We start from the raw sequence: 13,303 nt of genomic DNA, 5'->3' as shown, positions 1-13,303 counted from the left end.
CATGTAATCCATGATATCAGTTCTCAGTCATCCTATGCCCCTAGTGGACATAGGATGACCCTAGACACAAGAGTCATTGGTGAAGCTGACACAGGAGTACCCCACATCTTTCAAGAGCCTCTGGGTCCCACGGACCCTTACAGTAGTACTTACAGCAGGACGATGACCCAAAAAAAAACAGGTCAAAAAGGACCCAGAAATGGTTTAGGACAAAGCACTGGAGACTACTGAACAACCAGCAACGAGTCCAGATCTTAAAGTGGTTGTAAACCCTTTACAACCTGAACCACTTTAACCTACAGGTAAACCTAGATTAAAGCGGTTGTATACCCTTGGAAACAATGTCACGATGAGGGCGTCTGGCTTGAAGGCCAAAGCAATAGCAGTGGCAGGACTACCACTGGACCAGCAAGATAGGTACACAGGCCTGGCAGATGACACAGGCTCACCTGAGGTGCGGAGTCTAAGTGCTAACCCGTGTTCACCAGAGCTCCTGATGGTGGAGATGGATTTTGGTGCGTGTTAGCACCAGGTCACGCTCCTCAGGATCGCCCCTCCAGGAGGTGAGCAACCCGGGGTTCAGTAGCGGATGAACAGGTAAGGATTAAACAGAAGCGTGGTCAGTAAACAAGCCAAGGAATCAATCGCGAGTGGCTGCAGGTTGGGATTAGGCAGAAGAGTAGTCAAAGAACAGGCCGAGTTGGTAGTTGTAACGGTCAGGGGTTAACGCCGTTACGATATTCCATTCCACCAACCCAAGACAGCTTCTGACACACCACAATCCAGCAGACAGGACCCATTGGATTTTCCCCAGAATAACGAGACACAAGGGATCAATCACGAGTGGCTGCAGGTTGGGATCAGGCAGAAGAGTAGTCCAAAGAACAGGCCGAGGATCAAACACGGGTGGTTGCAGATTGGGATCAGGCAGTTGAGTAGTCCAGGAACAGGCTGAGGGTCAAACACGGGTGGTTGCAGATTGGGATCAGGCAGTTGAGTAGTCCAGGAACAGGCTGAGGGTCAAACACGGGTGGTTGCAGGTACAAATGGCAGCAGAGCAGACAAATCGCAAGGCACTGGCTGGGAAGGCACAACAACCTGGCAAAGAGGAAGTGCTGAGATAAGGCTTATATAGGAAGTTCATGGGAGGAGCAAGGGGTTCAAAGTTGTTTCACAGTACAGATGGACAATGATCCCAAAACACACTGCAAAAGCAACTCGGGAGCTTTTGAAGGAAAAGAAGTGGAATATTCTGCAACGGCCGAGTCAATCACCTGATCTCAACTCAATTAAGAAGGTAAATCTAAAGACCCACAAAGAACAACTGAAGACAGCTGCAGTTAGAGCCCGGCAAAGCATCGGAAAGGAGGAAAGCCAGTCTTTGGTAATGTCTATGGGTTCCAGACAGTCATTGGATTCTCAACAAAATATAAAAAAATAGGGGGCCAGATTCATGTAGCGCAGCGGATCTATAGATCCGCTCGTTCTACGTGAATTAAGATCCGCTCCCACAAGTTTAGGAGGCAAGTGGCTAATTCACAAACAACTTACCTCCAAACTTGGGACGGCTGATCCTAAATCCCCCGGCGGAATTCAAATTCCGCGGCTAGGGGAGTGTACTATTTAAATCAGGCGCGTTCCCGCGCCGATTTAAATGCGCAGGCGCCGTCCGCGAAATTTCCCGGTGTGCATTGCTCCCACTGACGTCGCTAGGACGTCGGTGGTTGCGACGCTTACGTAAACTACATCCGTCCGTATTCGAGAACGACTTACGCAAACGACGTTAAAAAATTAAAATTCGACGCGGGAACGTCGGCTATACTTAACATTGGCTGCGCCTGATAAAAGAAGGGGTAAGTATACGACGGAAAACCGCTACAGAAACGACGTAAGAACACTGCGACGGGTCCGCGTACGTTCGTGAATTTGCGTATCTCGCTGATTTACATATTATTTATCGTAAATCAGCGGGAACGCCCCCGGCGCCATTTTTAAATTGAAAAAAAGATCCGACAGTGTAACGCATTGTAACACTGTCGGATCTAGCCCTATCTATGCGTAACTGATTCTATGAATCAGGCGCATAGATAGGACCAGTGTAAGTCAGAGATACGATGGTGTATCTGTAGATAATACACCGTCGTATCTCTTTGTGAATCTGGCCCTAACATTTTATTTATGATTATATTCATTTGTCCAATTACATTTGAGCACCTGAAAATGGGGGGGACTGTGTACACAAATGGTTGCAGTTCCTAAAATTTGTAATTGATATTTTATGTGCAACCCCCTTGAATAAAAGCTGAAAGTCTTCACTTCAGATTCACTTGGATTGTTTTGTTTTAATTTTTTTCCTGGTGGCATACAGAGCCAAAAGTATGAAAATTGTGCCTCCAAATATATATATGGACCTACCTGTACATACCTGGTACAATGCACGATCTCTTACTCGCCTATTTCTTGCAAAACAATAACCTTGTTCCAAACTATTTGGGCCAATGGGTAACCTTATAAACACGAGCGACTTTACATCGACCATGGCACTCCAGTATATTTGGTTTTATTTTTCACAACACAGGAGGATCCTTGGATGTGTACAGGAAGATTCCAGAGCAGGTTTTGGGAAGGATTTCAGTTGCTGTAAGTATCTCTAATAATCCTCTGTAATAGGTTTACAATCCTTGGCTCTGCAAGTATAGTAGGTGTGGAGGGGACTACTGTAATGAGAATTAAAAATGTTTTGCATGCTTAACCACTTAAGACCCGGACCTTTAGGCAGCTAAAGGACCCGGCCAGTTTTTGCGATTCGGCACTGCGTCGCTTTAACTGACAATTGCGCAGTAGTGCGACGTGGCTCCCAAACAAAATTGTCGTCCTTTTTTTCCCAACAAATAGAGCTTTCTTTTGGTGGTATTTGATCACCTCTGCGGTTTTTATTTTTTGCGCTATAAACAAAAATAGAGCGTCAGTTTTGAAAAAAATGCAATATTTTTTACTTTTTGTTCTAATAAATATCCCCCAAAAATATATAAAAACATATTTTTTCCTCAGTTTAGGCCGATACGTATTCTTCCTCCTATTTTTGGTAAAAAAAATCGCAATAAGCGTTTATCGGTTGGTTTGCGCAAAATTTATAGCGTTTACAAAATAGGGGATAGTTTTATTGCATTTTTATAAAAAAAAAAATTTTTTTACTACTAATGGCGGCGACCAGCAATTTTTTTCGTGACTGCGACATTATGGCGGACACTTCGGACAATTTTGACACATTTTTGGGACCATTGTCATTTTCACAGCAAAAAATGCATTTAAAATGCATTGTTTACTGTGAAAATGACAATTGCAATTTGGGAGTTAACCACAAGGGGGCGCTGATGGGGTTATGTGTGACCTCATGTGTGTTTCTAACTGTAGGGGGGTGTGGCTGTAGGTGTGACGTCATCGATTGTGATTCCCTATATAAGGGAACACACGATCGATGATGGCGCCACAGTGAAGAACGGGGAAGCTGTGTTTACACACGGCTCTCCCCGTTCTTCAGCTCCGGGGACCGATCACGGGACTCCAGCGGCGATCGGGTCCACGAGTCCCGCGGCCACAGTCACGGAGCTTCGGACCAGGTCACGTGCACGTGCCCGCGACCCCACAGCTGGGCTTAAAGGGCAACGTACAGGTACGTTGATGTGCCCAGCCGTGCCATTCTGCCGACGTATATCGGTGTGAAGGGGTGCTTAAGTGGTTAATCAATGGATGCCCGCAGCCTGTCAAGAATTTCAGGTACACTGACTCGAGTATAAGCCGAGGGGGGTATTTTCAGCCTTAAAAAAAAAAAGGGCTGAAAAACTCGGCTTATACTCGAGTATATACGGTGTTTTGTACTTGTCACGATTCTCAGTTGCCTCCCAGATACAGTATAGTGTTGAGTCTATTCAGCCCTAAACCTTCTTTGTTTTCTTTTTTTTTTATAAAGTGGTGAGGGATACATTTGTGTCCCCACTAGGTAGATCAACCACTTCAATACCGGGCACTTACCCCCCCCCCCCTTCCTGCCCAGGCCAATTTTCAACTTTCAGCGCTGTCACTGTTTAAATGACAATTGCGCGGTTGTGCTACACTGTACCCAAACAGAATTTTTATCATTTTGTTCCCACAAATAGAGCTTTCTTTTGGTGGTATTTGATCACCTCTGCAGTTTTTATTTTTTGCTAAACAAATAAAAAAATACGGAAAATTTTGAAAAAAAAAAAGTTTTTCTTTTGTTTCCGTTATAAAATTTTGTAAATAAGTAAGTTTTCTCCTTCACTGATGGGCACTGATAAGGTGACACCAATGAGGCGGCACTGATGGGCACTCATGGTTGGCACTGATGGGCACTCATGGGTGGCCCTGGTGGGCACTGATAGGCGACACTGATGAGCACTAAAAGGCTGCACTGATGGGTACTTATGAGTGGCACTGATAGACATCCCTTGTGGCATTGGTTGGCAGCTTCCTGGGCACAGATTGGCATTTCCCTGGTGGTCTAGGTGGCATACCTGGTGGTCCATTCCGGCATCCTGGTGTTCCATTCCGGCATCCGAGGGGGGGCTGCGCTGATAAACAATCAGCACAGACCCCCCCTGTCAGAAGAGCAGTCGATCGACTCTCCTCTACGTGCGTCTGTCAGACGTGAGTGAGGAAATGATGATCAACGGCTCTTTCTGTTTACATCACGATCAGCCGTGATTGGACACGACTGTGGTCAGGTCACCTGTGGCCAGGTGACAAATGCACCCCGATGGAGACAGGGGTGCACCGCAAGGTAGTGAACCCAATAGCGGACTGCTGCGGATGGACAGGAAACGTGAACCCAAGATTTCCCCAGGGCGCGGAGTCTAAGGTCCAGCAGGTGTTCACCAGAGCCTCTCGTGGTGAGGATGGCCTTCGCTGCAACTGAACCCAGGTCGCGGCCCCTGGGGTCCCCCAGGTCACGCTCCGTAGGGAGAGAGGGGAAGCAGCCACTGAGGACACAAGGGATGGTGATGGGTAAGCCGAGGTCGGGGCAACAGGCAGACAAGGGTAACCAAGGGACAGGCCAATAGGTCAGGGTCACAGGCAAACAGGAGAAGTCAGAGACGAGCCAAGATCGGTACACAGAAATGTAAACGTAGCACACGGCAGACAGGAACACAAGCTAACAAAGTTGGAACAGCAAAGCAGACCTGCAGTGCAACAGTTAATATAGACTTCCTGGGATGGCCTGGGGTGGAGCCATACAGGGAGGAGAGATGATGAAAGGCAGCCAGAAAGAGAGTCAGGCCTCTAATAGACACATGGAGGAGAAGGTAAGCTGCCAGACATTATTGCATGTCCATGACAGGCTGATCACGTGGTAAAGAGACTCAGTCAGAGGCTCATTACCAAAATTGGTGTAGAGGTGTGTGATACTGGCACACCGCACCACCGATCGCCGCAATGCGCGCCCCATTGGCGCGTGGCAGCTGTTATCTTGCTGTACGTCATATAATGCCCAGTCAGGATAACTGAACCACCGCCCGGCCGTCATTCTGCTATAGGCCGGGCGGGAAGTGGTTAAAGGAGAAGTACAGCCAAAGTTCATTTGGCTGTACTTCTCCTGTGGATCACAGGACTGCGGATCATTCTGCACTTTTATGACCCATTTTCTGCTGACAGCGGGCTGACATCGAAGAGCCGGCCCAGGCTCGGGAAAGATCGCAAAACAATATGGTTGTGAACCGCCCACGTGCCCGGACCGTCACCTGGCTCATCCAATCCCAACCCCTGCACAGCCCAGCACTCCCGTCAGCGTGGGGGGCAGAGCAGACAGCGGTGACTTACAGTAACCAGCTCTCTGCTCGAGGAGCACTAAGAACCGAACGATCAGCTCTGTTTGATTGCTCGATTTCTAGCCTTAGAGCCTGCGGCGGATAGATGCAGCATTGAACCGATGCTGCATCCACCTAGGTTAAAAATTCTCATACTTCTCTTTTAAAGTAGAACTATAGGCAAAAGTTTTAACATTTTGGATAGAACCAGGAGGGTTATAACCCCTGTCAGATTTTTTTCTGACCATTAGGGAGGTTTCCCTTCACCTCCTGAAAAACATCTGACAGTTACGGCCCCCCCAGCCCCCCCGGTTTTACTTACCTGAGCCCGTTCACCTGCTGCGCTCGCCCCCGACGTCCTCTTCTCCGCTCAGTCTGGCCGCTGATTAGCTAGGGTGGATGGATAACAGCGCAGCCATTGGCTCGCGCTGCTGTCAATCACATCCAATGACGCGGCACGCCGGGGGCAGGGCCAAGTGATACAGTGAGTGACTATGGCCGCCGACTGTATCATGGGAGCGCACCTGCAAGAACTAACCCCCCATGGCAGAGAGCTCCCATGAGGGGGGTTATTTCTTGCGGGGAGGAGGAGCCGAGACACCCGCCGAGGGACCCCAGAAGATGTGGATCGGGGGCCACTCTGTGCAAAACGAGCTGCACAGTGGAGGTAAGTATAAAATGTTTGTTATTTATTTATTTTTTTCCGTCTGACCCCACCACCTTTAGAAACTCGCGGCAGGTACCCCCCTTTTTTTTATTTAAATATTTTTTTTTTTTCGTCTGAGCCCCTCACCTTTAGCAACTCACCGTTGTAATTTGTATATGTAAATAATTAAATTGTATATAAAAGGTATGAATTTATTATAAAAACAATTGTCCTACTCACAAGAATATCATCTTGTATAAAGCATGGTAAAACAGGGTATACATAAAATCCAAGAGGGGCAAGAGGCTCTCCTCCTCACTGATATTACCGGGGACTGAGACAATGGAAATGACATCGCCAGCTCCTCCCGACGTGTTGCGTCACAGATCACGTGACTTCTTCAAGGGAAGACCTGTATTTTCCCACACTGGATCAATGCAAATCACCACTAGGGCATATAAAAAACAATTGTCATCTACAGTATGTGCCCTGTTCACCCTGCAATGCAGGTGGGAGGTGTGGGGAGCTGCAACAAAAAAAAACAGAAATGTAGCATTTTACCATAGCGCACTTGAAGGTACTGAGGGGTAAAAGATACAAATTGTACTCACAATCCCAATGGGAATGATGGCCAAAAAAATAAAAATCCATAAACCAGCCCTTAAACATGTTTTGGTTTCTAAGTACAATTTATATCTTTTTAGCCTTTAATAAAGTGCTGTAGATAATGCACTAGGTGAATAGACCCTTTTGTTTTTATTTGTTGTTTTCTATCATTTATTAGTTACATTTGTTTTATTTAGTGCAGAAAAATTCTGAATTTTTATGGAGCACATAGGCTGCAAGGTTAAAGTGCTAAGAATGAAGCCATTGTACTATGTAGATAATGGTTATGACTGTTCTTTCTCTGTTCACAGGTACTTAAAGGCCTAACTTACCTCTGGAGTTTAAAGATTTTACACAGAGGTGAGATGCGCATGCACATATATTTATTTATTTTTTTGTAGTGATATCGGAAGCATAGAAACCCATAGACCCGATTGTGGATGTCACACTTGCAACCCCGTGCAGGCATTCCCATTGATGTCTGTTGGGACACAGCTGTTGTGTCCCAGCAGGGCCGCCATCAGGGGGGTACAGCCGGTACACAAGTTAGGGGCCCATGCGTCCAAGGGGCCCAAACCACCGGTCACAACCCAGGCCATGTTTAACATGAGGCAGCTGCCGTCAAAGCGGACCATCTGGCAGGATGCAGGGAAGGGTGGAGAAGTGGGCGTGTCCCACGTGTGTGCAGGTTAGGCGTCCACTGTCAGGCGCTGTGCGGGGGTTGGCATGAGGTCAGGTGCCAGGTCAGAGGGCCCATGGAGGAGGACATCAGAGGGGAGGAGTCCCCCCCCCACATTCTTTTGTGCATGCAGGTCGGGGCCGCTGTTAGTCAGGCAAGCTCCGCTCCAGTCAGGTACCAGTGTGCGCCGGACTGTGCGGGATGGGTGAGCCCAGTTGGTGCCAGCAGAGGGCCCCCGCTCTTTCTTGCAGCTGCCCCGGAGATCCTGATGGAGATGGGACAAAGGCTCAGATACCCCTCCTGGCACTGCTGGACAGGTGAGAGCTGGGAGGACTGGTGCTTTTCTAGGTGTGTGTGATGCTGCCTCCCACCTGTCCCGCTGACCCCCACCTGTGACACTGCCTCCCCCCTGTCCCGCTGACCCCCACCTGTGACATTGCCTCCCACCTGTCCCGCTGACCACACCTGTGACACTGCCTCCCACCTGTCCTGCTGCCCTCACCTGTGACACAGCCTCCCACCTGTCTGGCTGCCCTCACCTGTGACACAGCCTCCCACCTGTCCGGCTGCCCCCACCTGTGACACAGCCTCCCACCTGTCTCGCTGCCCCCACCTGTGACACTGCCTCCCACCTGTCCTGCTGCCCCCACCTGTGACACTGCCTCCCACCTGTGACACTGCCTCCCACCTGTCCTGCTGCCCCCACCTGTGACACAGCCTCCCACCTGTCCCGCTGCCCCCACCTGTCCCGCTGCCCCCACCTGTGACACAGCCTCCCACCTGTCCAGCTGACCCCCACCTGTGAAACGTACTGGATTTCGGCCCGGTCTTCTCGACTTTTCATTGGATAGATTGATAGCCGCGCAGCCATTGGCTTGCGCTGCTGTCAATCAAATGCAGTGATGCGAGTCCGGCATTCGTGTCTATGGATGCAAATGCTGGACTCGGGAGCGCGCCCGCAAGGTAACCCCCTTGGGAAAGTGCTTCCCAGAGGGGGTTATCTGATGCGGGGAGGAGCCGAGAGAGCTGTCGGGGGACCCCAGAAGACGAGGATTGGGGCCACTCTGTGCAAAACGAACTGCACAGTGGAGGGAAGTATGACATGTTTGTTATTTTTTTTTTAACTTTTAGTACCACTTTAAGCTCCACTGTTGGTTTCAGCGGAAGAAATGGTGCCTATTCGTTGGTGTCAGTGGAAGGAACAGTGGCCTATCGTTGGTGTTAGTTGGAGGAACAGTGCCCCATTGTTGGTGTCGGTGGGAGGTATTATGCTCCACTGTTGGTTTCAGTGGAAGGAATGGTGTCTCGTCATTCGTGTCAGTGGAAGGAATGGTGCCTCGTCATTGGTGTCAGTGGAAGGAATAGTGCCTTGTATCAGTGAGAGGAACAATGCACTAAGGTCCAGATGAAGCCAAGGAAAGGACCGCAGTTTGGAGACCACCTCTCACCTGGCGAACTCGCCCCTTTGTGACGTCATTGACTGAGGGCATGCAGGGTCATTGACGTCACAAGGGGTTGGTGTCACCAATATTCACTGGTTGTTAGGGACGCTGGCGCCTCAAAGCTGGGGTGCATTGGGTAAGTTAGGCAGCCACAAGGCCCCTGTGAGTGCGAGGCCTTAGGCGACCGCCTAATTAAATAGTCGCCTCTGCCAAGTGGCATGGGATCCGGCACTAAGCAGGCACCATCAGATAGGTCAATCAAGGAACTCTAAGCTAACTCTGGAGGAACTCTAGGGTTCCACAGAAGACTGATTGAGAATAGGGATGAGCTTCGAGTTTGAGTCAAACTCATGTTCGACTTGAACATTGCCTGTTTGCCCGTTCGCTGAACAGCGAACAATTTGGGGTGTTCGCGGCAAATTCGAAAAGCCGCGGAACACCCTGTAAAAGTCTATGGTTGAAATCAAAAGTGTTAATTTTAAAATTCTTGTATGCAAGTTATTGTCATAAAAAGTGTTTGGGGACCCGGGTCCTGCCCCAGGGCACATGTATCAATGCAAAAAAAAGTTTTTTCGGGAGCAGTGATTTTAATAGTGCTTAAAGTGAAACAATAAAAGTGAAATATTCCTTTAAATTTCATACCTAGGGGGTGTTTATAGTATGCCTGTGAAGTAGCGCCTGTTTCCCATGCTTAGAACTGTCCCTGCACAAAATGTCATTTCTGAAGGAAAAAAGGTCATTTAAAACCACTCGCGGCTATAATGAATTGTCGGCTCCCGAAAATACAGAGAAAAGTCATTCATAAAATTTAAAAAAAATGCGTGAGGGTCCCCCCAAATTCAATTACCAGGCCCTTCAGGTCTGGTATGGATTTTAAGGGGAACTCCACCCCAAATAAAAAAAAAATGGCATGGAGTTCCCCCTAAAAATTCATACCAGACCCTTTAACTACTTAAGACCCGGACCTTTAGGCAGCTAAAGGACCCGACCAGTTTTTGCGATTCGGCACTGCGTCGCTTTAACTGACAATTGCGCGGTCGTGCGACGTGGCTCCCAAACAAAATTGGCGTCCTTTTTTTCCCACAAATAGAGCTTTCTTTTGGTGGTATTTGATCACCTCTGCGGTTTTTATTTTTTGCGCTATAAACAAAAATAGAGCGACCATTTTGAAAAAAAATGCAATATTTTTTACTTTTTGCTATAATAAATATTCCCCAAAAAGATATAAAAAAAAAATTTCCACAGTTTAGGCAGATACGTATTCTTCTACCTATTTTTGGTAAAAAAAATTGCAATAAGCGTTTATCGGTTGGTTTGCGCCAAATTTATAGCGTTTACAAAATAGGGGATAGTTTTATTGCATTTTTAAAAAAATATATATTTTTTTTTTTACTACTAATGGCGGGGATCAGCGATTTTTTTTCATGACTGCGACATTATGGCGGACACATCGGACAATTTTGACACATTTTTGGGACCATTGTCATTTTCACAGCAAAAAATGCTATAAAAATGCATTGTTTATTGTGAAAATGACAATTGCAGTTTGGGAGTTAACCACAAGGGGGGCACTGATGGGATTATGTGTGACCTCATGTCTGTTTCTAACTGTAGGGGGGTGTGGCTGTAGGTGTGATGTCATAGATTGTGATTCTCTATATAAGGGAACACACGATCGATCACGGCGCCACAGTGAAGAACGGGGAAGCTGTGTTTACACGCAGCTCTCCCCGTTCTTCAGCTCCGGGGACCGATCGCGGGACTCCAGCGGCGATCGGGTCCACGAGTCCCACGGTCGTGGTCACGGAGCTTCGGAAGTCGTGCACGTAAATCGGCGTAAATCGGCGTGAAGGGGTCCTTAAGTGGTTAACCTGAGCACAAAACCTGTCAGGCTGCAGGAAAAGAGGGGGGGGGACGAGAGAGCCCCCCCCATCCTCCTGAACCGTACCAGGCCACATGCCCCTCAAAGCACCATGTCCCCATGTTGATGGGGACAAGGGACAGTTCTAAGCACTGGGAAACAAGCGCTGCTTTACAGGCATACTATAGACACCCCCCCCGGTACAAAATGTAAAGGAATATTTCACTTTTATTGTTTCACTAAATTAGCACTTTAGATTTTTCATGTTCAAGTCCCATAGGCTCAGATTCACAAAGCACTTACGCCTACGTATAACTAGTTACGCCGACGTAAGTGCAATTGTGCGCCGTCGTATCTGTGCGCAAACTAATATGCGCCTAAAAACAGGCTACACCCCGCCGACGTATCTTGCTTACGCCGGCGTAGGGTGGGCGCACATTTAGGCTGGACGCATGGTGCCGCTCCCATTGATTAGCCATTCAAACATGCAAATGAGGGAAATACGTTGATTCACGAAAGTGCGTGTGCCCGGCGCATGCTACGCGAGATGCGCATAAGTTGTACGTCCGGCGTAAAGTTATTCCCCATAAAGGAGGTGCAACCCAGCAGCAGACATGCTCAGGTCTGCACCAGGGAACACAAGCCGGCGTATTGTGCGTTGGACGTGTGGGCTGGGCGTACGTTACGTTCACGGCGTAGGCAGTGATCCGGCGTAGCTTAGGCAGTTTTGCCGGCGTGGTTGTGAGCAGGCGCATAGGGGTGCGTCCACGTCACGGCGCATGCCCAGTTCGTGATACGTACCTGTCTTGCGCTCGGCCCATCATTTGCATGGGGTCACGCCCACTTCCACCTACGCCGGCCTGCGCCCTCGAAACCTACGACACGCTGACGCAGCGTTGGGAGCAATAGCTTGCTGAATGCAATGCTTGCCTCTCCGCGCTACGTTGGCGCGGCGTTTGCGCTACGGCGGCTTAATGTGCGCCCACACTCTGTGAATCTGGGCAATAGACTTTAACGGTGTTCGGATGTTCGAACAAATTTATTGCCCGTTCGCATGTTCTGATGCGAACCGAACTGGGGGGTGTTGGGCTCACCCCTAGTTGAGAATGGATCTTTTCTCGAATCACAACTTCTAATCATATTTTCTTTATTGCAGATGTCAAGCCCTCTAATATGCTGGTGAACACCCGCGGAGGGGTGAAGCTGTGCGATTTTGGGGTCAGCATACAAGTAAGTATGGCCGATCACTTAGCCCGCATTCACATCTAGACGTTTTTACGCCTGTAGCGCTACGCCGCTGCCGCCAGAGGGCTGGAAACACATTTCCCTCTATGGAGATGGTTCACATCTCCACGCCGAATGCCGGACGCCTGACGCCTGCCGCCTGAAAAAAGGTCCCGGACCTTTTTTTTAGGCGTCTTTCGGCGTTCGGCTAGGAGATGGGAAGCATCTCCATAGAGGGGGGTCAATCTGGGGCACATCTAGGCGGACAATACCGGCGTTTTGTCGCCGCAAATCGCGGTACAAAACGCCGCTATTTGTACCGCGATTTGCGGCGACAAAACGCCGCGATTTCGTCCGCCTAGATGTGAATGGAGCCTAAGTTGGTGGGTAACGTCCGAACCTTCTCGTCCTCCCGATGTCCCTCCTATAGTTCGACGGCGACACATTTATTACCATAAACTGCATAGAAATGACTCGGCTTGTCACTTATCACAAGAATCGCCGGACAGTACAGGTCTCCTCAAGGGTTAAACCCGAGTAACAGATGATGCGGTAATTGCTAATGGGATTGCGGCCTCATTAATATGCGTTCTGGGGAGTTGGGAGACGATCGGTTCTGTCCACACAAAAGAACGAGGTGGTGGTGGGGGGGAGGGGGGGAAGGACTTCCAGGGGGAGACTGTTATCAAAAATAATAATAATTAATAAAAATGAATGTTGAGCAAAACAAAGACTTGCGAAGTCTGGGCAAGACCCTCCCCCCCGAATTGTAATTAATTTCCATCTCTATGCTTCCCCGGAGATCACCCATCAGGTTGACCCCCTGACCCTCCTGTCATGTCACTTTGAATAGGCTCCTTCTCTGGATAGAGGCTGCAAGGCTCAGGGGGCCACTAGCTATTCTATTTGGGCCCCACCTGCTGCACTGCCAGACTCACTCATACAGGCTGTCGTATTGTGTCTTTAGCTGTGTCTGTCTTCTCTAGCGAGCCGTGTATGTCAGTCAGGGTCTTCAGAAAA

At 48.8% G+C, this 13,303-nt stretch overlaps 1 protein-coding gene across 1 annotated transcript in view; it reads left to right on the top strand.

The window, feature by feature from the left end:
- Positions 1-13,303, top strand: part of MAP2K5 (mitogen-activated protein kinase kinase 5) — a 247,457-nt gene that overhangs the window by 145,884 nt on the left and 88,270 nt on the right. The window contains exons 12-14 of the mRNA XM_040342241.1: positions 2,579-2,640; positions 7,389-7,437; positions 12,216-12,289. Coding sequence (XP_040198175.1) covers positions 2,579-2,640; positions 7,389-7,437; positions 12,216-12,289 — 185 coding nt within the window. The remainder of the gene's footprint in view (positions 1-2,578; positions 2,641-7,388; positions 7,438-12,215; positions 12,290-13,303) is intronic.

The sequence above is a fragment of the Rana temporaria genome, chromosome 3, assembly GCF_905171775.1.
Source record: "Rana temporaria chromosome 3, aRanTem1.1, whole genome shotgun sequence".
In the NCBI taxonomy this organism is placed as follows: domain Eukaryota; kingdom Metazoa; phylum Chordata; class Amphibia; order Anura; family Ranidae; genus Rana; species Rana temporaria.
Note: the sequence above shows the minus strand (reverse complement) of the source record. Positions and strands in the feature narration are given on the sequence as shown.